The 26,447-nt window shown below is 52.7% G+C and overlaps 1 protein-coding gene across 1 annotated transcript in view; it reads left to right on the top strand.

Annotated features, from left to right (window-relative positions):
- LRPPRC (leucine rich pentatricopeptide repeat containing) overlaps positions 1-26,447 on the top strand; it is a 68,877-nt gene that overhangs the window by 12,926 nt on the left and 29,504 nt on the right. The window contains exons 2-22 of the mRNA XM_038751174.1: positions 1,036-1,235; positions 3,252-3,374; positions 4,964-5,085; positions 5,310-5,368; positions 5,933-6,019; positions 6,731-6,857; positions 7,840-7,984; positions 8,892-9,049; positions 9,204-9,309; positions 9,417-9,527; positions 14,506-14,624; positions 14,854-14,947; positions 17,261-17,327; positions 19,357-19,384; positions 21,060-21,117; positions 22,173-22,279; positions 22,510-22,587; positions 22,916-22,960; positions 23,326-23,439; positions 24,167-24,297; positions 26,084-26,169. Coding sequence (XP_038607102.1) covers positions 1,036-1,235; positions 3,252-3,374; positions 4,964-5,085; positions 5,310-5,368; positions 5,933-6,019; positions 6,731-6,857; positions 7,840-7,984; positions 8,892-9,049; positions 9,204-9,309; positions 9,417-9,527; positions 14,506-14,624; positions 14,854-14,947; positions 17,261-17,327; positions 19,357-19,384; positions 21,060-21,117; positions 22,173-22,279; positions 22,510-22,587; positions 22,916-22,960; positions 23,326-23,439; positions 24,167-24,297; positions 26,084-26,169 — 2,165 coding nt within the window. The remainder of the gene's footprint in view (positions 1-1,035; positions 1,236-3,251; positions 3,375-4,963; positions 5,086-5,309; positions 5,369-5,932; positions 6,020-6,730; positions 6,858-7,839; positions 7,985-8,891; positions 9,050-9,203; positions 9,310-9,416; positions 9,528-14,505; positions 14,625-14,853; positions 14,948-17,260; positions 17,328-19,356; positions 19,385-21,059; positions 21,118-22,172; positions 22,280-22,509; positions 22,588-22,915; positions 22,961-23,325; positions 23,440-24,166; positions 24,298-26,083; positions 26,170-26,447) is intronic.

Here is a 26,447-nt window from a genome sequence, read left to right as displayed (position 1 = left end):
CCATTGGAAGCCTGAAGAGTATCCCTATCTTGCCCAGCACCAACACTCCAGCGTGTGTGTGCGCGTGCGCGCGCGCACACACACACACACACACACACATATCCCCCCTACTCTATTTGATGAGGGGGCAGGAAGGACTAACAGATACATGAGTATTTACGGATAGAGCAACGTGCTGGATGGGCAAACGGCCCATACCCAGGTGCCGGATGGGGATCCAGAGGTGGCTGCCAGGCTGGGGTGCCCCAGGAGGTGGGGAGGTCACCAGGAAAGTCTTGTTGGACGAGCTGGGACTTGTGGAGGTCTTGGGTACGGGCAGAACCGGACACTTATTGTGTAAAGGGTAGTGTACTGAGCGCTTGGGAGAGGACAATACACCGCGGTGGATGCGGGACCTGTTTTGGGGACTCCCAGCCATTCGTCTTCCCTGCTTTCATGTTTCTTTGCGAGCCCTATCGCTTGACCCTTTCCCTCAGGCATCCGGCCAAGAGAGTGGGGGACATTTTGGCGTTGGCCTCTGCGGGCGGGGCCTGACTCGGAAGGAGATCTGGGTTAAGCGTTTAATGATAATAATTCAATAATAATTATGGTATGTTAAGCTTACAATATGCCAAGCACTGTTCCAAAAGCTGAGGTAGATACAGGATAGTCAGACACGGTCCCTGTCCCACATAGGGCTCACAGTCTTAATTTCCATTTTACAGATGAGGGAACTGAGGCACAGAGAAGTGAAGTGATTTGCCCAAGGTCACATAGCGGACAAGTGGCGGAGCCGGGATTAGAACCCATGACCTCCTGATTCCCAGGCCCGTGCTCTATTTCCTAGGCCGTGCTGTTTCTGGGGTCTCGCCCGAGGGCTGAGGGGGCCGGTCAGGTCGGACTGCTTCCAGACCTCCAAATGGGAGCCGGCGGGTGGGCTTCAACAGCCTCTTCCCCCATCCGCCGCCATACCCACAGTCGTTCGCCCGTGGGGTCTGGTTTGGCTTGGGGTTTGGCGTGGGTCGGTGGCTGATGGCGGGCCCTGTGTTTCCCCAGGCCACCTCTCCACCTAACGCGGCGCTTCGCCTTCGCCGCCCAGACGACACTTGATCACCAGGAGGACGCAGGCTCCATTCAGAGGAGGCAGGGAAACCAGTTCGAGTGGGCCTTGGCGAGACTGGACAACTCTGTCCGGAGAACTGGACGCATCACCAAGAACCTCCTTCAGAGAATCTTCACCAACATCTGCAAATCGGGTAAGTCCGTCAGGTGGTTTCAGGGAGTCTGACCCTGCTTCGGTTGGTTGGGATTCTTTTTTTAAAAAACTTTTTTTATGGTATTTGTGCAGTGCTTACTATATATCAAGCACTGTTCTAAGCACTGGGGTAGGTGCAAGTTACTTAGGTCGGACACTGTCCTTATCCTGCATGAGGCTCACAGTCTTAATAATAATAATAATGATGGCATTTATTAAGCGCTTACTATGTGCAAAGCACTGTTCTAAGCACTGGGGAGGTTACAAGGTGATCAGGTTGTCCCACGTGGGTCTCACAGTCTTAATCCCCATTTTCCAGATGAGGTAACTGAGGCCCAGAGAAGTGACTTGCCCAGAGTCACACAGCTGACAGTTGGTGGAGCCGGGATTCGAACCCATGACCTTTGACTCCAAAGCCCGGGCTCTTTCCACTGAGCCACGCTGCTTCTCTAAGTAGGAGAGAAGATAGGAGAACTGAAGTACAGAGAAGTTAAATGACGTGGCCAAGTTCACACAGTAAGCAGTTGTCAGAGCCGGGATTAGAACCCAGGTCTTCTGACTCACAGACCAGTGCTCTTTTAATTAGACCCCACCGCTCCTCCTTCATGCAGTAGCGATGGGCTGTGATAATAACGGGATTTAGGAAGAGCTCGCTCTGTGCCCCCAGGACATAAATAAATATCAGGGACGCAGATGGGACCCCGGGCCTGTCCCCTGCGGAGTTCAGTGTCTGAGGTGGAGGGAGAGCAGGGATCTTGTCCCCATTTTATAGGTGAGGAAACAGGCTGTCTGCCCTCCCCCAGGAGCCACAGGGGGATAGAGACTGTGTCCGGCCTGTTTCTCTCAAACCTTCCCCAGCTCTTCGTACATTGCTTGGCAACGCACTCTACATCAGTTCTCATTATTACTCAGTGACTTGCCCAAGGTCACCCAAAGGGTCAGGGACAGAATAGGGACTAGAAGCCAGGTCTCCTGGCTCCCAGCCCGGTGACCTGGAGAGGTCAGAGAGCCCAGCTGCTGCTCTCCATCCCCATCCCGTCTCGGGTCCCTGCCGAGCCTCAGTTTCCCTGTATGTGAAGGGAAGCTAGTTCATGCCCCTCCCTGCTTCAGGGCTGTGAGGAGGGATGAAGGAGCAGAGGGAGGACCCATGCCGACACTGCGTGTCACTCTCTGGATCTGCCCATCCACTGGGAGGTGGAAGTCGCCTGCGGGGGGGCCCCCCTCCTTCTACCCTTGGCAGCATCTTGGGTCATGCCAGCCTCTGGCTCATCCCTTGCCAACCCAATCAAGCCCAGGTGGGTCTGCCAGATGGGCGTAAGGACCCCGTCGGAAGGAATGGCGCTATTATGGCGGTGGAGTGAGGAGGAGGCCCAAGGTGCTCCCTGCTCTCTGGCCTGTGGGGCTTGGAGCTGACGGCAGCCCTCCTGATGATGGTCTGTCTGCCTCACTGTCCCAATGGAAGCCCACCTGTGGACACTCCCATTCCGAATGATACCTCCGAATCACGGGCAGGTTTGCTTGTCCCCAGCAAATTTGGCCTCTGACCCTGGCGTCTCCCCTTTTGCTGGGGGTCTTCCCTCCGGATGGCACTTAGTGTCATTTCTGCAGCTCAGTGCCATCCCCGTCTCTGCTGCCCAGTCCTCTAGAAGGTCAGTGAGCCTGGCCTGCCCACAGCAGGAACCCCCCTCAGGGTTGCACGATGACCTGCCAGGCTCACACGCCAATCAGCAAGGCTTTTTTTTTTTTAAACGGTATTTAAGTGCTTCCTATACACCAGGCACTATTGTAAGCACTGGTGTAGATACAGGCTTATTGGGTTGGACACAGTCCCTGTGCCACATGGGGCTCACAGACTTAATCCCCATTTTTTACAGATGAGGTAACTGCGGCACAGAGATGTGAAGTGACGTGCCTAAGGTCACACTCCAAACTTTCTGAGTCCCAAATGTCTCTGCCTCTCCTTTCTCTGCAAACGCCTCACCACTAACATTGTTACGTGCCCTGTCGTCTATTTCAGGAAATCCCGGGAGCAACCAGGCCTTGCTCCTTCTCCGTAGCTGTGGCTCACTCCTGCCTGAACTTCCACCGTCCGAGCGGACAGAGTTTGCCCATCAGATATGGGACCGACTTCAGCAGCTGGGTACGGCCGGGCCGGGACCCAAACTAACGGACGCCTAGGGGGGTGGCCGCACACTGGAAAAGTGGAACCGGCCCGTCTAAGCCCAAATGCTGAGCTTTCTCCCCGCCCCCGGAGGGGCTCGGGAGGGGTTTCAGTCTTTCATTTTGTGAGTTGTACTGACATCTAGGGGCACTGGCGAGGAAATGAAAGGAAACGCAGCCGGTCCCGGGACATCATTCATTCAGTCCTTTCCTTTCCTTTCCTTTCCTTTCCTTTCCTTCCCTTCCCTTCCCTTCCCTTCCCTTCCCTTCCCTTCCCTTCCCTTCCCTTCCCTTCCCTTCCCTTCCCTTCCCTTCCCTTCCCTTTCCCCTTCCCTTTCCCCTTCCCTTTCCCCTTCCCTTTCCCCTTCCCTTTCCCCTTCCCTTTCCCCTTTCATTTGTCCTTTCCATTTTCCTTTCCTCTTTCCCCTTTCCTTTCCCCTTCCTTTCCCCTTCCCTTTCCCCTTCCCTGTCCCCTTCCCTTTCCCCCTCCCTTTCCCCTTCCCTTTCCCCTTCCCTTTCCCCTTCCCTTTCCCCTTCCCTTTCCCCTTCCCTTTCCCCTTCCCCTTTCCCCTTCCCCTTTCCCCTTCCCCTTTCCTTTCCCCTTTCCTTTCCCCTTTCCTTTCCCCTTTCCTTTCCCCTTTCCTTTCCTTTCCTTTCCTTTCCTTTCCTTTCCTTTCCTTTCCTTTCCTTTCCTCCCCTTTCCTTCCCCTTTCCTTCTTTCTTTCCTTCTTTCTCTTTCTTTTTCTCTTTTTCTCTCTTTCTCTCTTTCTCTTTCTTTCCTTCTTTCCTTCCTTCCTTCCTTCCTTCCTTCCTTCCTTCCGTCCGTTCCTCCTTCCCTCCCTCCCCCCTCTCCCCCCCATCCACCCAGCAACGGGCTCACAGTCTAGAAGGGGGAGACAGACAACAAAGCAAAATCTATTAATAAAGTAAACAGAATAGTAAATACGTACAAGTAAAGTAAATAGAGTAATAAATCTGTACAAACATATATACAAGTGCTGTGGGGAGGGGATGGAGGTAGGGCGGGGGGAGGGGGAGAGGAAGGAGGGGGCTCATAATTCAGTTATTCAACCATATTTATTGAGCGCTTACTGTGTGCAAAGTACTGTATTAAGCACTTGGGAGAGTACAGTATAACAATAAACAGACACATTCCTTGCCCACAACAAGCTTACCATCTAGAGATGAACTTATGTCATCAGCCTTGTGCTAGCTCGGCGGAGGGGGCCGGGACAGGAGTCTCGGCTCAATCCTTTGAAGAAGTTGGGGCTGCCCAGGTGCCGAGAGGTGGCGGGCACCGGAACCCCACGGGATATGGCTGAGAGCTCAACCAGTGGGAACCCCTCTTCCCTCAGCTTTGCCTCATTCATGGATTACCTGAGCAGAGACCAGGGTGACAAGCTTCACTACTGAACTTCAACCCCTCCCTCGCAGTGCCCTGGCCGGGAGGAGCGACCTCCGAGCCTCTCTACCCCAGTCCAGGCCAACCTGCTATCGCCTCAATGGATTGCAGGTGCCTCCCGGTGGGGCCCCTTGGCATCTAAGCCTAATCCTCCCTCTCATTCCCAGGCACGGTGTTTGATGCCAGCCACTACAACGCTCTGCTTAAAGTCTATCTTCAGAATGAGCACAAGTTTTCACCAACCGATTTCCTGACCAAGATGGAAGGAGCCAATGTGCCACCCAACCGAGTAGGTAGTCCCAGGAAGCCCCGAGAACCAAAGGGCCCCGAACCAAAAAGGGCATATGGCCGAGAGCCACAGACGCAAGCCCTCCCTTTCCCCCGGAGCAGAGCAGTGGGACGGGGAGGGGATGCCGCCCTGGGGACAGAGCGATAAATGACCAACCGAGAGTGGCACGAGGCCACCCCTGGGTTTTTCCCACCCAGTTGTTGACGCGCCCCTTGCCTTGACAGGTTACGTACCAGAGACTGATTGCTGCTTATTGCCACTTAGGGGACATCGAAGGAGCCAGGTAGGAATTTGCAAATCCACATCATAATGATTCGAAATAATTCATTCCCTGGTCTGGTCCAATGTTTTTTCAACTAAAGCTCCTCCTAAAGTTTCATCAGAAAGATGCTTTAGGAGGCAACCGGCATTTGAGGGCATCCTGCTGGAGGCTGGGGAAAGGTGATTTAGGAAATGGGCTGAGGCACCTGGGGAACTACCACATGCTTGGTTTTACTGAATAAATTTTCATGTTGGCAGCGCATTCAGAGGCTGCTTTTCTAGAGGAGCCACCAGTTAGCCATTGTGACCTTCAGGATGAGAAAGAACATGTGGGTCACATTGGATGGGAAAATTGATGATAGTTTCCTGTTTTATCCCATTTTGGCACCTCCTAAAATAGAAGGTCCTGTTGAAGAGGCCCCCTCCCCCCTGCAATTTGCAGACACCCCACTTTGTGAATTGGCCAGGTGGCGATGAAACGACGATTGAAGACCTGCTTCTGAGCATGCAGTCTGTATCCTATTGCTTCTGCTTATAACCCTTTTTAAATAAGGATCCTTCCTGATTTAATTTCCTTGTCTTTCAGCAAAGTCCTTGGATTCATGAAGACGAAGGATCTTCCGGTCACAGAAGCAGTTTTCAGTTCGCTTGTGACGGGACACGCAAGAGCTGGGTATTATAGACTTTTAGAGTTGCCAGCTTACTCTCTCCCACGCAGGAGCCGCACACCACCTTCGTGTGCCATTAATCATCCTTCTTATTGGCTGACGGTGAGGTTCACCCATGATGGCAAGTGTCAGGGCACCCGGGCTCTCAGTCACAAGGTGCACACAAAAAGGTCGTCCCCCACTGGGGTGTCATGTTTGATGTTTGCGGCACCTCCTGACTCATTGTCTCTCGCTCCTTAAGATTCCGTATGTGTTTTGTGTGGGAGATCCCTCAGGGAGCAGTATGGGGGCTCACTTCCTCTAGAAGGGAGGAAATCTTCCCCGGAGCAGCCGCTGTTCTGAAAGACTTCATGAGTCTGCTCAGAGGAAAGCTGTCCCCCTGCTCAGCCAGTCTTGTGACTCACTACAAGTCACGGATCTTTCCTTAAGTTTCCTGTTCAGCCAGAGCAGAAAAGCTGAAGCCGGGGGCCCCATGTTTCCGGTCCCAGGGTGTCCGCTGCGTGGATCCTGTCTGCGGGCGGGCAGCTCGGCTTGCTGAAATCGACCATTTGAACTATTTTAGCACTGTAGTGGCAATTTTGATGTTTGGCCTCTTCTGAGAACGTGATCCCCTGAGCTAGACCGAGCTTCTGAAGTGCTGCATTTGAGAGGGAGACAGGGAGGGACTGAGGAAAACTGGTGGGGTCTGCATTCTTGCCTCACTTCCCCACCTGTAGGGACATGGAGAACGCAGAGAACATCCTCTCGGTGATGCAGGAAGCGGGAATCGAACCCGGCCCCGACACCTACCTGGCATTACTGAAGGCGTACGCTGAGAGAGGCGACATAGCGCGTGTTAAGGAGGTAGGTCCTGTCGGGCAGAATTGGGGCCCTGGGTAGGCCAGGCCACGCACCTCTTGCCATCGGGCACGTGGTTGACGAGAAGCGTGTTTCTGTCTTGGTCACTGTGGCCTAGTGGAATGATCTCAGGCCTGAGAGTCAGAGAACCTGGGTTCTAATCCTGGTTCCGCCACCTGCCCTCTGGGTGACCTTGGCCAAGTCACTCACTACACTCTGTGCCTCAGTTACCTCATCTGTAAAATGGGGATTAAGACAGCCGCATGTGGGACAAGGGACTGTGTCCAACCTGATAAGTTTGTATCTTCCCCAGTGCTTAGAACAGTGCTTGACACACAGTAAGCGCTTAACAAATGCCATAATAATAATAATAAGTTTCTATGCATGTCAGTGGTATGGAGACTTAAAAACTCCAAATACGCCCAAATTGTGCAGAGTCAGCCTCTTAGGTCACTTCCAAGACACATTTTCAGTGGCTTTGGAAAAGGTAGAAATTTCAAGCTCCAGTTCGATGCCATAAACCTCCAGCTCTCTCACTGATACTCCGCCTGCACTCGGAGTTTTCAGTTTGAGAACTCCCCTTTTGAAAGTTAACCTAGGGAATAGTTGAGTTAGAGAAGCAGCATGGCTCAGTGGAAAGAGCACGGGCTTTGGAGTCAGTGGTCATGGGTTCAAATCCCGGCTCCTCCAGTTGTCAGCTGTGTGACTTTGGTCAAGTCACTTAACTTCTCTATGCCTCAGTTACCTCATCTGTGAAATGGGGATTAAGACTGTGAGCCCCCCCGTGGGACAACCTCATCACCTTGTAACCTCCCCAGCGCTTAGAACAGTGCTTTGCACATAGTAAGCGTTTAATAAATGCCGTCATTATTTATTTAGTATTTATTTATAAGCCTTCCAAACCCTCCTGGGGGAATTGATTTGCCAGAAGTAATCATTGTTGCGTACACGCGCACGTGTTGTACACTGACTTTTGTTCTGAGCTCAGACGCTGGATAAGGTGGAGCAGATGGACCATTACCTTATGGACAGGGACCTGATGCAGATCACCTATAGCCTGACTAAGGCTGGCTACCCTCAGTATGTCTCGGACATCTTGGAGCGCATGAAGTTCCAAAGGGGATACATTCCAGGTAACTCAGCTGGGCTTTTTTGATTTAGAGAGTGTCTTTGCCACTTGAGTCCCTCGGGTACTAACTAGTTATGCCATCGGGAGTATTTCCGGAGCGTTGGTTGTGAGTAGAGAGCTCTGAATGGGAATGTCCAGGAGAGTCTCAGAGATACAGGAGATGTGGTCCTTGCCCTCAGGGAACCTCCCAGCCTCCGGAAGGGATGAGGAGAAGGATAGGATTCAAGAGGAGACCCCGAGGATGTCACCCGGCCTGGTATTTTCAGGCGAAAGGAGAAAACACCTTCCAGCCGCACAGCTGATGGGTTCAATCAGCGGCTCAGTCAATTTAGGACTAGGTCATCTTGGCTAACCTGAAGAAAAGCGACATTATGTCCTTTTAGAAATAGATGGACTCTGCTCCTAGAATTCTGGTGGAATTAGGGAAGGCGCCAAGCAAGGCAGAAACTGGCTTGGGAGAAGTGTCCTTATCAGTATTTATGAGAGAGAGAGAGAGAGAGAGATTTTCAATGCCTGCTTCAGCTGTAGTATACTAGCGTAACTGCAGTCTATTTCAAGTCCTGGAATTTCAGTTCAAAGACTGAAATTGTCCTTTAGTAGGTGGCGGGGGGGCCGCGGGTAGGGATGACGGGTCTTTGCCAAGAGTCCACTAGGAAGCTTGTAGCTTTCTTTCTGACAGGGCTGGTCCCATCAGCTTGGATGGCTGTCTGAGTGTGGGAAGGTCTGGGGACTCCACCAGTCCCACTGTGGGAAGTGAGGGTTGGCTTTCCCTGTTGGCTGGGCAGCCGTGCCCTCCCAAGCGCTCAGCAATTACCACTGACCGACGGATTAAAGCCGTCCCGTGGTAGCTGGTTTCAGGCTGCCGGCGGGGTGTGATCACCTCCGGCAAGGAAAGCCCATTTCTTCCCTAGATGTGATGAACCTGTGTCTGAGTCTGATCACCGAGAAGCTGGAGGACACAGCCTTCCAAGTCCTGCTGACGTGCCCCCGAACCGTGGCCGAGGGTTCAGACGGGGGTGCCGTCGACTTCGGCAACTTCTTCTTGCGCCACTGTGTGACCACGGACACGGTACTCTCCCCTTTCCTGCCGACCGGATGCCCCGCAGGGGAGCGGAGCGGGATCCAGGAAGCCACCCGCCAGCCAGGGTTTTCCAGTCTGGCCAACGGGCTGCCTGGCGGGGAGAGGGAGGTTCAAGCTGATCTCAAAACGTTTCTCCCTTTAGCCGTTCCTCAAGCTGCAAGGCTTCTGCAATCATCTAAGGGATGCCCAGCTCCATGCTGCCCCTTTTCAGTTCAGCTTGCATTGTGCCCTGTCATCCGGGAAAGCAGGTACTGATAGATGGCCTCGCCGTGACCCGGCCCAGCCTGGGAGTGGAAGCCGCTCCTTTGCCCAGTCTGCCCCTCTCTGACCCTGCCCCCTTCTCTCTCTCTCTCAGTCCTGGCGTTTGAGCTGATGAAGGCGCTGAAGGAAGGAGGTAGCCATCCCATCCGAACTCACTATTTCTGGCCGCTGCTCGCCAGGTGCCAGAAGGAGAAGAACGTTGCCGGTAAGCTTGGGCAGGTGCCACCACCTCAGGGACTGTGGCCGTAGCCCCCCCCCAATGCTTTCTGATCTAAATTGGTCGCCTCCACTATGCCCCCGGTCCTTCCTCTCCCCTTTGGAACAAGGTCACTCGTATCAGAACGGCCGGCGGCGCCAATGGAGGGGGTTTCTAGGCCGGAACTCTGGCTCCCACCCGTCTCGAGCTGCTTCGTTTCACCGTGGGGCCCAAGTCCAGGTCCCGGGACAGAGCCCCGAGGTTTCGGCAGAAGCCTCAGGTTGCGTTCCCTGTGGACATATTCGGCCGAACTCCAGAGACCGCGTCTCCCGTTGGCACTGTATGTGTGTGGGGGTGGGTTGGGTGAGGTCAGCCTGCCAGTGGCCTGTTGGCAGGGCCGAGATGACCGCTCACCAACAGCCTTCAGGGGGCCTGAGGTGTTTTGCATTCTCCCTCCACCCCCCCATCCCCAACCCCCACCCCCGATACACGTGGGATGACTATCGGATCTGAATAAGAATTGAACAAATATCAAATTTTAGAGTATGGGATCTTAATTCTTTGGCTTGCGTTAGTGGTAATTCAGAAAGAGCAGTCTCGTAAAAAGAGGCTTTTAACAGAACTACTTCCCCCAAGGGGAAACAAAAACGGTCTTTTTCATCTTCTTTCAGTATAATGCGCTCTGGATTGAGATGCAGGGTTGTTAGTGTGACACTGGGTGACAAACAGAATGCACAAACAACAAAAAAAGGTGCTTTTAGTAGGCTGCTCTCATTGCAATTTGTCTTTAAATGTATAGGCACATTCTGGTTTGGAGGAAATGGTGAAACAAGTATTCCCTAATTGTTTCTAGCTTTAAAAGTCCCTAAATCCATTTTGCAGAATTCTTGGCGTAAACAATATGTGGTTTGATTAACCCTTTATGTTTCTGATGGGGTGGAAAGTCCCATGCTGGTAACATGTGGGATCCAGGACCTTTGGATCATCAAGGAGGCCGTGAACTCCCGGGCAGATTCCCCTCAGAGTTCCTTCCAAGACCGTCTCCCCAGAGCCGCATCCCCACCTCCAGGGCTTCCCAGAGGACCGTCCTGGACGCGGGGCACCCAGGCTGGGCGGCCCGATCCTCGTGCTGCAGGTGTAGCTCCACCGTCAGTTGGCTGTGTTCATCAGGCAGCTCTTCGGGGGTGGGTAACCAGTCATTCGCTTGGGTCCCTGCCACCTGGGCTTAGGGAGCGGACCCTGCCCGGTTCTTGCTGATGTCTCTTGGCCCGCGGTGGGCATCGGTGTAGAGGCGGGTTACCCAGAGGAGTTTGGCCGAAGAAACGCTGGATGTCGGGCTTGGAGCCGGTCCAGACCTACCTAATGGGAAACTCCACCTTAAATAGGTGTTTGAGTGATTTCACTGTCAAGAGTGTCCAGCTGGGGATGTCCCCCTTCGGGTGGGCAGTCGGTTGGAGGCTCCCGCTTCTGCTCCCGCCTTTGCCAGGCAATGGAGCGGCCCCTTCAATTCTGTCAGATCCTAAACGTAGACTCGCCGATCCTCTCTGTTGCTTGGCTTGGCACTGGGGAGGTGGGTGGGGAAATGCCCTGTGTTCTTCGCCATGGGCGATGTGAAGTCTCCTCCATATGGAATGCACAGAAAGATCCCCATTGACCTCCAGCACATGGGAAATATCCGGTTGGGAGGAAAATGGAGCAGCTACAAGGAGACTTTGATGGCAGTGAACGATGGGCGGGCTGTGCGCACCCTCAGGCTGCTCTAGCTGGATCCCCTCTAAGAGGAGGATATTTCCATAGACCGATTCCACTTTTACCCCCGTCAGTAACCACCCGCCAGCTGGCGGTGGGGCGGTTGTAGAAACCAACAGAGATCCCAGAGACGGACGGTCCCGGTCCACTGGATGGGAGGGGATAGCCAGACATGGCGGAGGTTGCCTGGTGTCTCTCGCCGCCCCGGGTGACACCACCGCGGTCCTTCGTAAACCCCCGAGAGACCGGAGACAAGCCCATCTCCACGGGTTGGCAGGGAGAGAGCCAGAGCAGCCGAGATGACCACGGCCCCAAGGAGATTCCGCAGTTCCGACCCCTGAGGGGACGGCGGTGGCGATTGCATCGCCAAAGCCCGTCAGTGTGAAGGCAGGGAAAGGAATGATCCCCGAAGAGCACACAGATCTGACAACCGGGAGTCACCTTAAGAAACCACCCATTCTTTCCAAAGCAGGTGGCAGCAACAACTCAGCTGGAGCTACGCGGTGCCTCGGAAGCCCTGTCATATGCGACACGGGCCGATCCGCAAGGAAGGCCGGCTAGAACTCTTGCTCCGTTTCCGTTCACTGCGTACGGCGAGCCAATTCCAAATTGGAAGCTAGCCTTCCTAAGCCAGTCAGAAAAGATTGGATTCTGAAAGCTGCTCGTAGCTGGGCCCCCGCCACATGCTTCCCACCTCCGGATCGGCCCAACCGTTGGGTCATTCATTCATTGTCGTATTTATTGAGCGCTTACTTTGTGCAGAACACGGTACTAAGCGCACAGAAAATACAGTACAGCAAAAAAGAGGTGATACCTCCCCCCAATGGGCTTATATTCTGGAAGGTCCCCTGGGTGGCTCGTCACCCTCCTCTGGCATAGGAATGTGTTCCCCTTAAGGCACAATGAGGCGATAGAAGACAGATCGAATCTCCTTACGAGAGAAAGACCCAGAAGGCTGAAGAATTCTGCCGGGGTTAGATTGAGACCTCAGTGCCAAGTTCCGGCTGGGTGGTGGCAAGCTTATTGGGCTTTAGTAAAAGATGGGGGAAGAAGCCAGGGACTGAGACACCATCCAGCACAGTGAGGGCTTGCTGGGAATCGAACACACTGGCATAGAGCCTGACTACAGCTGTTAGGGTCCAAATGCCACAGCTCCTAGGAGGGGTGGGATTTGAGGCGTATGATTAAGCTTGTGTGGGAGCAGGGGTTTCAAACAATCCTCAGCAGCACCTGAATGGTTCGACAACTCAGATGTGGTCTGACTCTGGAAACAGCCCTCACACTGGATGGATGAGTCTTATTTAGGTTTGAGATCACCGAGGGACGGCGCTGACCAGGCGCGAGCCGCCGCTGCCCTGGCCCTTGCCGTGACCCCATAGTTCATTCATTCAATCGTATTTATTGAGCGCTTACTCTGTGCAGAGCACTGTACTAAGCGCTTGGGAAGTACAAGTTGGCAACATAGAGACGGTCCCTACCCAACAGCAGGCTCACAGTCTAGACAGACAACAAAACAAAATATGGACAGGTGTCACCGTCAGAACAAATAGAATTAAAGTGCAGCTACGGGGACTTCTTCAGTCAGTCGGCCTGTGGTATTGAGTGCTTAGTGTGTGCAGACCACTCTACTATGCGTTCAGGAAAGGACAGTACAACAGAGATGATAGAAACGTTCCCTGTCCACATTGAGCTTATTGTCTAGAGGAGGAGACGGACATTAATATGAATTACGGATATGGACCCTAAGTGTGGTGGAGCTGAGGGTGCGGTGCATATTGAAGTGCTTAAAGGATAGATAGCCTGTTGTTGGGTAGGGACCATCTCTATATGTTGCCAACTTGTACTTCCCAAGCGCTTAGTAGAGTGCTCTGCATACAGTAAGCGCTCAATATATACGATTAAATGAATGATAGTCTGCTGAGCCCAGTGGGCATTCGGTGGCACCATCATTTGGGCACCGCACAAGGCCACCAGTACCAGAACAGCACCAGGGGAGGTGGGGGGGGCTCCTGGAGGTGAAGACCACAAATTTTGATTTTCCCGCATTCCCAGCTGGGTGCGACAGCCCCAACATGGGCCCGGCTATTTCAGGGGAGACGAGATGGGGTGAGAGTACGTGGTCCAACACGATGCTCAGGCTCTCTTGAGTTTTGGCGTGTTCCCCTCATCCAAGTCAGAATTCAGTTAAAGGCAAACTCGAGCAGACACTGCGATTTTAATGTGGTGTGACTGGCCTGTGTGTATCCTTGAGTGCTCAGAGGGAATTCACATTTCATTATGTGCAGCGTAGCGCACCGCGTAAAATATTCATGGAAGTGTCACTTTTCCGTAGGTGGCACTGCAGGGCAGAGCCGGGGACTTTGAGGAAACTTTGCATCTTAAAAGCAATGAATACGAGGGGCGAGTGGAGAGCAACCATCTGCTCCGTGGACACGCTGTCCAGCCTCATCTGCCCAGTTGCTCCTCTCTGAGCAGCTCTTACCTGGGTGGCTAGTGATGTGACTCTGGGCTTAGCTAACTGCCTTGGACAGCACCGCGCCCGGGGCGCTGGGGAACTTGAACGGGGCTGACCAGGCAGGGTAAAAAAAAAGTAGCCACGCACCCGCTAGGAAGGTTTCTCTGGCACGGTGACCATAAAACCGCAGCCTTTTGGGGAGCCGTGGTTTGGTGGGCCATTAAGGGGCCGGGAGACCCCCGGGTACCCTGACAGCAATGGCCTGAGGGAAGTGGGGGCTTCTCGGTTTGAGTCGTAGCCCCTATGGGGGTACAGGATGCACCGCCTCTAGACTAAGTTCGTTGTGGGCAGGGAATGCGTCTTATATATTCTTTCATTCAGTCGTATTGACTGAGCGGTTTGCTGTGTGGAAAGCACTGTACTAAGCACTTGGGAGAGTACAATATATAACAGTAAACACATTCAGTGCCCGCAATGAGCTATTATACTCTCCCCAGAACTTAGTACAGTCCTCTGCATGCAGTAAGCATTCAAAAAATTGACTGACAGCTGTCACTCAGGGTGACTGAGCGTGGCCCTGGCCTGTCGCAGGCACTGGGGCCTCTTCGTGGGGCAAGCCTAGGAAGTGTCAGAATTATGCCGGCTGGCACCGCCTGGTACTCAGTCGCAGCGTGGCCCGAGTCGCTCCCCTTCGCCTGTCGCCGATCGAGCTTTCAGCGGAAGTCCACATGCCTGTTGGGCGCCCAGGCCTTCGTAATGCGAGCTTTTCCCATCTGCTCTTAGGGGTGTTCCGCGTCCTCAAAGGGATGCAGGAGCTGGGAGTACGGCCCGACGTGGAAACGTTCGCCAACTACGTGATCCCGTGCTTCGAGAGCGTGCAGGCCGCACGCGCCCAGCTGCAGGTGGGTCATGCGTCACCTAGGCCTGACTCGGCCCACCTGGGAGTGTTCAATGGTGCGGCAGAGAGGTGATTGTGGCGGATGTCAAGATTTTCCTCTCCGCCCCCGTCCACGCCTTTGTCCTCCGTTTGGGGCTGATGCCCCTCCGGAGCAGTTCCGGCCTGCTCCCGTGGGGTTCTGGAAGGGAAGGTAGCAAGGCGGGCTCGCTGATTAGCAACCTCTCCATCCCCAGGAGAACGGCTGCTTGCCCGAGAGTGACACATTTTCCGGAGCCGAATTCCGCATCGAATCCGTCAAGGGGAATCTGGAACGGGTCTCCTCGTTACGTAAGTGGATTGAGCAGATTTTCCATATCAGCAAGAATGCTGTTGTGGAAGAGATGTCCGGTGGCCCCTCATTCTTTCTGAGCGGGCAGTGGCCCCATCCTGCTCCCTGGGTTAGCGGGAGCCCCACGGGGCTGATGACACCCCACCCCCCCCACCAAAGCCTATGGGATGGGCTTGGGGAGGCCTGGCCTGCGTGACTGGAGCCAACCAGCCTCTTCCACCTCCTGAGTGCTTGCCCTTCTGGAGACAGTGGGGCCTAATGGAAAGAGCCCGGGCCTGGGAATCACAGGACCTGAGTACTGCTTACCTGCTGCATGACCTTGGGCAAGTCACTTTGCTTCTCTGTACATCAGCTTTCTCAACTGGAACCCCATCTGGAAGAGGGGACTAAGACCCCTGCTCTCTCTCACCTCTCAGGCGGTAAACCCTGTATGGGATGGGAATTGTTCCTGATGTGGTTCCCTGTATCTAACTCAGTGCTCAGCACGGTGCATGTCGCATAGAAAGCACTTTATAAGTACTGTCATCAACATCGTTCTACCCGTAAGATTTGGTGTGAGTACAAAGGTGACCGACCACTTCTTTCCATGAGGTCAATGAGTTTGGTCTGACGAGTCAATTACTTGTATTCAGTGAGTGCGTTCTGTGTGCAGAGCACTGTACTAAGTGCTTGGGAGAATGCAATATAATAGGCACATTCCCAGTCCACAATGACCTTACAGTCTAGAGGACGACCTTATAGTCTACCATCTAGACTAACTTGCAGAATGGCAGGAAAGTAGGTGTTGGAATGGCTGACCCAACTTGCCTTCATGGGTGACTTGGAGATCCAAGGAAAATTTTCCGTTCTGTCCCAAACTGTTTAGAAATTGGGGAACACTAAGACGCAGTTAGTGCCAGTGCAAGCTGCCGTTCTTTCTCCAAGTAGCACCACCTGTCAGCGATGGGCTCTTCGGGCTCCCATGCCTTGGTGGTTACTATAGAAACCAGGTGGTCGCTTGTCATCCACGGCTGAGCATGATGACATGTTTCTGGGAGTCTTTTTAAATGTCAGACAAACTTTAATGCAATTGTGGCCAAAATGTTCAGTTTGGCACTGCCACGGAATCAACCCTAAGGGGAGGTCACTTAATTTGGAAAGGCAATAGCCATAACCCAACCCTTTCTCCTTTGATTCATTCATTCATTCAATATAACGTTCAACAGACACATTCCCTGCCCACAACGAGCTTACAGCCTTCTGCCCCTTGGATCAGGAGGCCTTTAGTCATCTGTTGCTCCTACAGTTGGCAGGGTGAACGTCTTTGAGTCGTGTTAGAGGTCAGGGGGTGGCCCCCTTGGCCTGGCCGGCCTGCACCACTGGTCGGTTTAGCCTGGAGCGGTATGCCACTTGGAGAGCTGCAGGGGGGCTTAGGTCGTGATTGGGGAAGCACAATTTGCGCTGCATTGTAGGTGTTTCCTTATTTGAGGGAGGTTGATGAGTTTTTAAACTGGGTCGTTGTTATTTCTTCACACGCTCCCTAGTAGCCGTACACTGGTTTGCATATGGGTAGTTTCAAAAGACTGGCCACCACTTAGCTGGTAGGATGGATTTTTCAGGTGCTAAATCCATATTTTGGTTTTGCAACTCATAGGAGTGACGTTGTAGGATTGTGTTCCATAGTGCTAAGCCCGCCTTTTCAACGTAATCACGTAATTCTTCTCGGCCTCAGTTTCCTCATGTAAAAAGGGGAATCAATACCTATTCTGCCCCTCCTTCGACCCGGTGCCCATTGATTCGTTCATTAATTCCTTCAGTTGTAGTTATTGAGTGCTTACTTAGAGAAGTAGCGTGGCTCAGTGGGAAAGAGCCTGGGCTTTGGAGTCAGAGGTCATGGGTTCAAATCCTGGCTCCGCCAGTTGTCAGCTGTGTGACTTTGGGCAAGTCCCTTCACTTCTCTGGGCCTCAGTTACCTCATCTGTAAAATGGGGACTAAGACTGTGAGCCCCACGTGGGACAACCTTATCACCTTGTAACCTCCCCAGCGCTTAGAACAGTGCTTTGCACATAGTAAGCGCTTAATAAATGCCATTACTATTATTATTATTATTACTGTGTGCAAAGCACTGTACTAAGCTCTTGGGAGAGTGCAATACAACACTGACACATTCCCTTCCCACAATGAGCTTACAATCTAGAGCACCCGACCTCATCATCCTGTATCTACCTACCCCATCACTTTGCACAGTTCTCGGCCTAGAGAACCAGATACCACAGCTGTTGTTGTCTCCGTTGCTGTTTTACAGCTACAAATGAACTGTCTTTTCTCTTAGTGTCCTCGCAGTCCTCACCTTTGGACGTGACGGCTCTTCGCAACACCCTGGTGCAAGGCTTTAGGAGGTAAGATAGTCAGGGAGGTGGTCCTCTTGGACATCTGGGTCTCCTTGGCAGCTTCCTTCATTTTCCCTCGGGGCAACCCGCACAAGAGGCCCATGCCCCAACGGTTCAGACTGCGTCAGTGGCCCCGCCTACCCCAAATAACCAACTAAAATCTAGAGTGAAGGGCACTAGTCGCAGAGACATGGTGTTCTTCCTCGTCATCATAATCATTATGGCATTTGTTAAGCGCCCACTGTGTGTCAAGACCGTTCTAAGCACTGGGGAAGATAAAGTGTTGAAGCTGAGTGCGGTCTTGGGCTATTGTACGGTGGAGTATGTGTCCTCATAGCTGCTTTCTGCATGAGCATAAGAGAAGGCACAGAGAAGGAATTTTGCCAGCTTGACTTGGCATTGTCTTGTAGCAGCCCCAGTGCTTCGCACAGTGCTCAGTGCATTGCAAGCACTTCACAGATACCACAATGAGGGTAAGAAGAAAACACAGCCAAGCTGTGTCTAGAGTCATTGGCCGGGGCTCCTGGCCTGTTCTGGCGTGGTGTCCTCACCCTGGGGCCAGTTGTCGGAATCCGCGTGTTGATGCTCCAAGTGGAAATGTGGCGAGTTGTTGCCTTCTGCCCGGTCAGTCCGGTGAGGTGAGCAGCCCAGCACATCACGCGCAGGGCTACCTTTGTTGGATGGGGGTTTCTAAATTTGGCATCTTTTGCTGTATCCGGTGCCCAGAGCCCCAAGTAGGCTCCTGATGCCTGCTGACGATGCCTCTGGCAAGTGGGCAGAGCATGAGGGGCTGTCCCCAACTGTCACCCAGGGGCATAATCCTGGTTTCGTTGGGAACCAGATATCACTGTGTGGAATCATGCCTCTTCATAAAACAATTGGCTTGGATTCATTTAGTCTCTTTCACAGCAGTCAGTCAAGTGGTAGAACTCCCTGGGAGGCTCAGAGGTAGCCTTTTGTTTTCTATTTAGTGAATAATTTCCAAATAACTCTGAGCAGTTTTAGTGTCAAAAATGCAGACCACTCTTTCCACCAAACATCCTCTTGCCCCATTGTTCATTCTTGTGCATGCTCTGTTTCACAGAGGCAGTGTGTTTCCCGTCTTCTTCTGGTGGGGCCGGGGGAATGCCATGTTGTGCCCATGCAGGGGTGGTCAGTTTCCACCCTCCAGTGTCCCTCTTTGACCCACCGGGCATGGAGCTGAGAGGATCTGTTGGTTGCACTCTGTAAATTGCTGGGAAAGTCAGCCCTTCAGACATAGCGATGGGTTGGGAGGATCAGTTCCTAGGGGAACAATTCTCAGTATACCTACAAAGCGTCAGCAGCCCTGACCATAGATAGCTGGGATAATGGTAGCAGGAAGCGGGGCAGTAGGCTAGTGACAGAGTAGAGGGGATCGGTCTCCCCCACAGCTCCCTGACCAGCTCCCATGGCCTCCCCCATCCAGGCAGGGCAGAGAGACCTAAGACTGGCTGTCTGAATGAAGTCTACTCCCTGCCTCCATTCCCCGTCATGATCTCTCCCCCCAGCCACGGTGCACTGTAAAGAAAACGGTGACCCCTCTGGCTCTTTCGATTTGCTTCATGCTGGTAATGGCAACTTGAAAGCAACTCAAAGAAGCAGCTTGGCCCAGTGGAGAGAGCACTGGCTTGGGAGTCAGAGGGCATGGGTTCTAATCCCAGCCTCGCCACTTGTCAGCTGCGTGACTTCGGGCAAGTCACTTAACTTCACCTCATCCGGAAAATGGGGACTAAGACCCTGAGCCCCACGTGGGCCAACCCGATAACACTGTATCCACCCCAACGCGTAGAACAGCGCTTGGCACATAGTACGCGCTTAACAAATGCCGTTGTTATTATTGAAACCAAATAACGTTGCTGGAAAATGGAATTCACCGAGCTGATTGTCAGGGAAAGATCGTAGCCCGTGCGCGATAGAACACTTACGAGGAAGCCGTGCTCGGTTCCAGCGGCTTAAATGAAAATCCACGGTCCCTCTTCCCGATTCCTAATGTACTATCCTCTGCTGCCCTCTTTAGGTGCGATGACATAAATCTTTGGAGCAAGGTAAGGGTCCTGAAAGCCGCTGAAATTGTAAGTAGAGTTTAACGAGAAGTGTGAAGCACAGCACTCTGAAAATTTGGCACCGCTAGCATGCGCCCCATTTGGTCAGCGGGGCCCCAGAACGCCTGTGGAGAGGAGCATTGGTCACTGAAGCTACCTTCACTTCATTTTCCCCTCCAGCGAGGTGGCTGCGGCTTCTTATAAAACCCATTACTGCGGCCTCATGGATAAGCGGAAATGAAGCCATCCTGATTGTCTTCCGTTGCTGTTTTTAGGGCCCCCGCCCCTTCCCATCAACCTGTGGGTGCTGAGCGCCTTCTGTGTGCCGAGCACTGTCCTGAGCACGTTTCCGTTTACACGGGGTCCTGTGTGGGTCCGTCACAGCTGTCCATAGTCTGTCACAGAGGTAGCAAGTCGGTCACCTTGTTGGAATGGCGGGCTGAAATGGCCCGCGGGTCTCCTCGGGTGTGTCCTGGCCCATTTGCTGTAGGCTCGTCAGGATGCGAATGAAAGGTGGGATTAATGCAGGCCGAAAACTCCAGCCTCGCCATGGAAACTGTCTGGAGACATCCTCACTGGTCCATTTCAGGATAGCCACAAACTGGATCGAAGCAGTTTCTTGGTGGTTGGCATTTGGAGGGGGGGAGATTTTGGGTGAAACCTTGGGAGATCTCAAACCGTCCCCCAAACAGCCACAGTCTAGCCCCGTTGGCCATGGTGCGCCGGGCACCGGTTTACCAGAGGACGATTTGTCGGTTTCTTTGCCTCCCGGCTGGGTTTCAACAAGAACCGTGTTGCTGTCTTGTGTCGACAATGCGTGCCTTGTCGGGCGACGGCAAGGACACTAATGGGCTTACCCTGGAGGAGAGTAAAATTCTCTTGGCCTAGATGTTTTTTATAATCACTCAGTTATTAAGGAAATGGGAGATTTTTAACCTCACATAAATTAAATCTCACTCATAGTGGTGGTGCAAGTGAAGGCAGAGACGGTCAAATCTGCCTTCATCTTTGAGGGCTTCGTTCGGGCACTATTGGAAACTCACAGGCATTGGGGTCGGTTGAGTGGGAGAGTTTCATCTGAGAATCAAGCAGAAGTTGTTTCGTTTGTGTTTTCTTTGCGGAGTTTCGGGGGTCACTCAAAGTTCTAGTTATCCATCAGCCCCCATGTGCAGCCTGGTTCCCTCGGCATTCTTATTCCCCCCACCCGAGTCTTTGTTCCTGTCGCTTCGAGGAGGGCTGCCTCCCTTTCCCCCCACCCCCAACCACCAGTCTGGGCCAGCTGCAGCTTTTCAGCCATCTCAGACCCGCTTTTACAACTCCTGGCGCAGGCTAATCACTGCCCTAAATGATGTCCCATTCTTAATCACTTATTTTGCAAAACAATCTATAAACAGCCGCTTGGATTCCATCCCCCTTGCCACACTTCAGAAAGCATTTCTGTTAGTAATAGATTTTTTTTTTAATGCCAACCTATTATTTTCCCCAAAGAAACTCCCTTGGTGTTTTGAGGCAGTGGTGGCAACACTGTGGCCCTGGATTACTATGATGTCGTTCAGAATAATACCCGAGCGGAGAGCCGTTTTATCATTTGGAGAATTCAATTTCAGAGTCTATTTGTCCCTGCCCATCCCTTACCTGTTCCTCCTGGCTGTAACATCCGATTATTCTGTCTCTGCAGATCACACAACAGTTGTTCCCGGATGGAGGTCAGGACCCCAAGCTGCCTGGACCATCGGGTAGCGTTTCCATTTCTCTGATTGTACCATAGCCCTAGATCCCGGGGGAGGGGGAGCAGGTTGCTTGGAGATTTCCAAGGGAAAGTCTGATTTCTGCTTTGGGAAAGGGAAATTTGAGAACATGTCGGGGAGAAAGCTCTATCCCAGTAGGGATTTCATGGGATCAGCTAGGAGGGTTTTTTTTTTTTTTTTGGTGGTTGGTTTTTTTTTTTTCTAAATTCATGAAGAATGTGTTACAGTGGTGCCTTCCCCCACCTCCTCCCTCTCCCTGACACCCAGATTTAAGTGATTCTCTCTGCCAGCGTTTTGCAGAGTTCATATTTGCTCTCAATGAGGGGTCGGGATCAGGTCCCAGAAGTAAGATCTGGAGCCTTCTAATCAGTGTCTGTTCATGTGAAGATTCTCCCCGCCCCCACCAAGATCCATCCTTTATTTGGTCCTCTTGTGTTAGGTTTGCTTTTGAGATTTCTGGGAGTAAGTATTTAAGCCTTCTGGGATCTCAGTTGTCCGTTCCTGTGTGCGCTATGCCCCAAGCTGGAGGAAGGAAGGCATCTTTGCATCTTGATTTTTCACTGGCTAACAGGCAGCTCTCCAGGCTGACTGAGCCCATTTTTTGTGTGTGTACCTTTTTTTTACCATTATCTGATGGGATCGTCATTGGCGCCTCTCCTGAGGATCGACCAGCACCTTTCACGCACCAAATTCGTAGGAGACCAAGCGTGCGTGGCCCCCGTTGGAGAAGGGGCACGGGGAAGGGGGGACCGCCTAGGGCAGGGCCACTTCTGTCACTCAGTGGTGGAAAAATGAGATTGAAGCAAGATTCTGTACAGAAGAGCTGTCACTGGGCCTGAAAATAATTAATATTCCTTTCACTCACCAGTTAGATATGTGCTCCCAAACCACATAATCTCTATGCCTCAGTGATCATTGTTGCCATTTCAGAGCCTCTCATCACCGTGACATCTCACACCAAAATGATTTCTTCTAAATTAATCTTGATAACATGACAGTCTCAGTAATTTCAGTGGAATGCTTTCTCTTGGGTTCTTCCGCAGAAGCTGTTGGCTATTTTCTTTATAACTTGATTGACAGCATGAGTGACTCAGAGGTACAGGCCAAGGAGGAGCGTTTGAGACAATACTTCCATCAGCTGAAGAAGATGGTACCATTTCATTTTTTGCTACATAATGCCCATCCTGGCTGACATGTATCTATTAGATTGGAAATTGCTGCTTTTAAGTCCAGCCAGACCACTTCTCAATGACATGCAAGAGTTGGAGACTTAAATTATGTCTGAGATCATTTTTGTGAGACAAATTTCAGTTGGGTTGGGTTTCAAAACTCAATGGGTGTTTTTTGTTTTGTTTTGTTTTCCCTCCCCTCTTCTTATAGAACATGACCATCCCTGAAAACCTCTTCAAAGGCATCCGCAATCTGCTGGATGCCCATCATGTTCCTGAATTAATTAAGGTGTGTGCGTGTGCTCGAGTGTGTACAGTGTAGCAGACCACTCCTTCCCCAGACCAGGGAACACTTCCTAATGTTCGTTCATCTTCAGGAGACAGTGGCTCCAATTTGAATCATGGCCATTTTCATCTTGCCTCCCATTTGGCTGTGGAAACTCTATCAGAAAATGCATCTCTCTCCACCCCCCAGCCCGGGAAGTGAAAGTGGCTTTGGCTTTCAGCTGCGAGGGCGGCCGGGGGTGCGCGGCAGCACAGAACTGGCATCGGTCTCTGATCCGCGGGCCCGGGCGGCCTGACGTCCTCTTTTTTTATCTTCTGTGTTTCACTGTTAGGACGTGGCCTTGTTGATTGACAGAGAGCACATAGATTTGAGAAAAGTAAGTAGACCTGCGAGCACATTTTCTGTCTACATTGCCTCGGAGATCAGAGTGCATCTGTCGGCCCAGAGATACATTTGGCAGTAATCTCCTCGTGCTACTTGGAAATGGTTTCCATTTGGCAGCGGTTCGTCGGAAAGGGGTCCCTGGGGGCGGTCGGGGGTGCGGGTGCCGAGGAGGTCCGGGGTTGGAAGGCAGCAGAAGAACGTATGCGGCACCCCACCTCGGCAAGGCTGTCGAGGTCTGAAGCTCCCCCATATTCCGGGGCCCTGGTGCTGTGAGATGGGCTGGGTGAAAGGGAGGCAGAGGGCATTCAACTTCTCCTCAAGCCCCACCACTTCTCCTCTTCCGCAACGTTCTCTTAGCGCACACCGTACAAGTCATCGAGTCTGGAGGAGGAGCTGGAGAGGCTGAAGTCCGAAAAGGAGCCTATTGGGGATGTTCTGAAACAACTCATCTTGGCGCTCTGCGCGGAAGAGGTAACCGGAGCCGTACGCGTGTTCGCCAGCGTCAGAGCCCCTGCCCCTTTGGGAAAGCGGAGGTCTGGCCTCACCGCCCTCCCCCCTGCACCACTTCCATTTATCAGTACAGCGGGGTTAATGGCCATAAATCAAGCCCGAGCGCCAAATGCAATTAAATGAAGAGGTGAACTCATTTGTTACACCTTGAATGGCATGTTTTGGGGTTGCTGAAGTTTGTTTACAATCATCTGCAAAGTGAATGATCGTAGCAGCTGTGATGGCTTTATCACACATGCCAAATGTCCTTTCAAGCCATGGCTCTGGGCTCTTCTATCTCGATTGTCAAGCAACTGATACGTGCAGGAGTCATTTGCAAGTCAAATATCATCCGACTGCTAATGCGGGGATTGAAATTCCATTTTGCCGCTGGAGGAAATCTCTTTCTGAGATAAAGGGCTAGGGGAGCGGTGCGGGGGGGACGGGCTGGGGGTCGGCACCGGTCTGTCTCACCCCGGGGCCGATCGTGCCAGGTCCCGGCACGGTACCGGCGCGACTTCGGGACACGAGGCCGGGCAGCCTGTAGCGATTTCTGCCGGCGGGATATCTGGGCCTGGAGCAAGTTTATGCCGAGCCATAGAACCGCTTCAAGAAGGCAGTGCCAGGGTGGGTGCAGGTGGCAGCAGCTGTTTTCAGTACCCGCCCGCCCGCAGCCGACGCCACCGCGGCCTTCTGTCCCCCCTGCTAGGATATGCAGAAAGCCCTCGACGTGAAGGCCAAGTACAAGGCAGACATGGCTATCGGTGGCTACGCGGCCTTGATTAACCTGTGCTGTCGACACGACAACGCCGCCGACGCGCTGAGCCTGAAACAAGACATGTGAGTCCGGCCGCCCGGGTCCGGGCCGAGGGGCACGGAGACGTGGCCTCGGCTGGGAGAACCTCACATTCAAGACTCACCTATTCCTTTTCGCTTCCCAGTGCAAGGCCTACCTGGACTGGTTTTTATGCAGCAGTGGCAGTGGTGCGCGTGGGGATGGGCCTGTTTTCGGTTATTACTCTTGGAACCAAAATCGGTTTCCTTTCCCGGTCTCCACAAGATGCCTGGTCTGACCAGGAGCCTGGGCTGGACAGATATCAGGGCTTCTTTTCTGGCTGTAGGGAAAACAGCCCGGTGGTGCCTCAGTTGGCCGAGGTTGCCCCCTGCACATCGGGCGCAGTGTCGCTGGGTACCTTGCTTGCTCAACTGTGCCCATTTTTGTCTCCACTTCCTTCCTCTATATTTACTGCCCTCCGAATATCTCCTTGGCAAACTTCTCTCCAAAAATCGCACATCAGTCACTCGCTTTTATTCATTCATTCCATCGTGTTTATTGAGCACTAAATTGTGTGGAAAGCACTGTACTGAGCACTTGAGAGTACAATACAACAGTCACATTCCCTGCCCACAATGAGCACACATTTACTTTGTGCAGAGCACTGAACTAAACCCTTGGAAGAGGACGGTACATTAGAGTTGGTGGGCCCAATCCCTGCCTTCCAGGAGCTGACAGTCTAATTGGGGAGCATTCGGGCCGAGGGGCCGATTGGGTGAATAAGCATCAGTTCGGTGGTCTCCAAGGTCGCCAGCGCCAACAGCAGCCCCTTCCATATCCCTGTAGAACGGGCAAGCTGTTTACCCTGCCTAATCAATCAATCAATCATATTTATTGAGCGCTTACTGTGTGTAGAGCACTGTACTAAGCGCTTGGGAAGTACAAGTTGGCGACATAATGGGAGGTCGAGGCTCATTGGTGCAGATTAGGGTACCTCAGACTTTCATCAGGTCTCCATTGTGTTCCCAGTGGGCTCATGGAATGGGTGCTAGGTAGCTGGACTTTTTCCAGAGGTGGGGCGGTTATGTACCTCTTGAGCCCGTTCCCCAGAAGCTGGCCAAGCCCCTTGGGAGGAGCACGAACTCAGAGAGAAGTGGCGTGGCCCAGTGGAGAGTGCCCGGGCTTGGGAGTCAGAAGGACCTGGGTTCTAGTCCCGGCTCCGCCAAGTATCTGTTACATGACCCTGGGCGAGTCACTTCACTTCCCCGGGCCTCAGTTGCCTCATCTATGAAATGGGGATCGAGTCTCTGAGCCCTCTGTGGGACAGGGACTGTGTCCAACCTGATTAGCTTTTATCAATTCCAGCACTTAGTACAGTGCCTTGCACATTGTAAGCATCTAACAAATATCACAATTATTGTTATAATAATTATTATTAGCTACCCCTGTGGTGGCCTTTTCACCTGGGTCCCATGCCCATCTCCGAGCCTGCTCCTCAGTGGTCCCCGGGAGGAACTTAGGGTGTTGGGGAGAATGGGCTCCCTCATTTGACTCCACACTGGCCCTCCTGGGTTTCGGGCTCAAAGGTGACAATCTGGTAGGGGGTCTGCAGTGATGTCCCTACCCCTGCCATGTAAGGTTGGCCTCTGAAGTGCTGCCTCTAGGCCGGGCCCCTGCCAGGCCTAAGGGGATGGACTCAGACACAGTCACCCATCCCTGTGTCTTCGGGACTCGCACCCATTTTGGGGGGCGAGGGAGACCACAAGCCCTGACCGGCTTTTCTGGACTCCCACGTGGGTGCCCCGTCGACACCCACCTGGACCTCATCTTTCCCCTCTCCTTTCTCTCCAGCGACCGGATAGATCCCACCGTCGTTCTGGACACCAGCAAGTACGTGGCGCTGGTCAAAGTCTTGGCGAAGCAGAGTCAGCTGCAGGGTGAGCCGACTTCTTTCGTTGTCTATTTTGCTATATGATAAAGGGATCTTACACCTAGAATAAAAATGTGAGTTGATATTAATGGTATATCATGTCCTGCAAAGTGCTGGGACATTTTGCATACAAATTTGCATGTGAATTCAACCAGAGACTGTTGGACAGTGCAGGCCATTAGTTCTAATGGATTGGCGAGCTTGTCATTTACATTTGCACAGCTCACTGCCTTTTGCCTCTCTGCAGCTCGTTTTTATTAGCACCGCTGTTTGGATTGAGTTTGA

This window comes from Tachyglossus aculeatus, chromosome 9, assembly GCF_015852505.1.
Source record: "Tachyglossus aculeatus isolate mTacAcu1 chromosome 9, mTacAcu1.pri, whole genome shotgun sequence".
NCBI classification, from domain to species: Eukaryota; Metazoa; Chordata; class Mammalia; order Monotremata; family Tachyglossidae; genus Tachyglossus; species Tachyglossus aculeatus.
The sequence above is the reverse complement of the archived record's forward strand: the minus strand, read 5'-3'. Positions and strand labels throughout refer to the sequence as shown.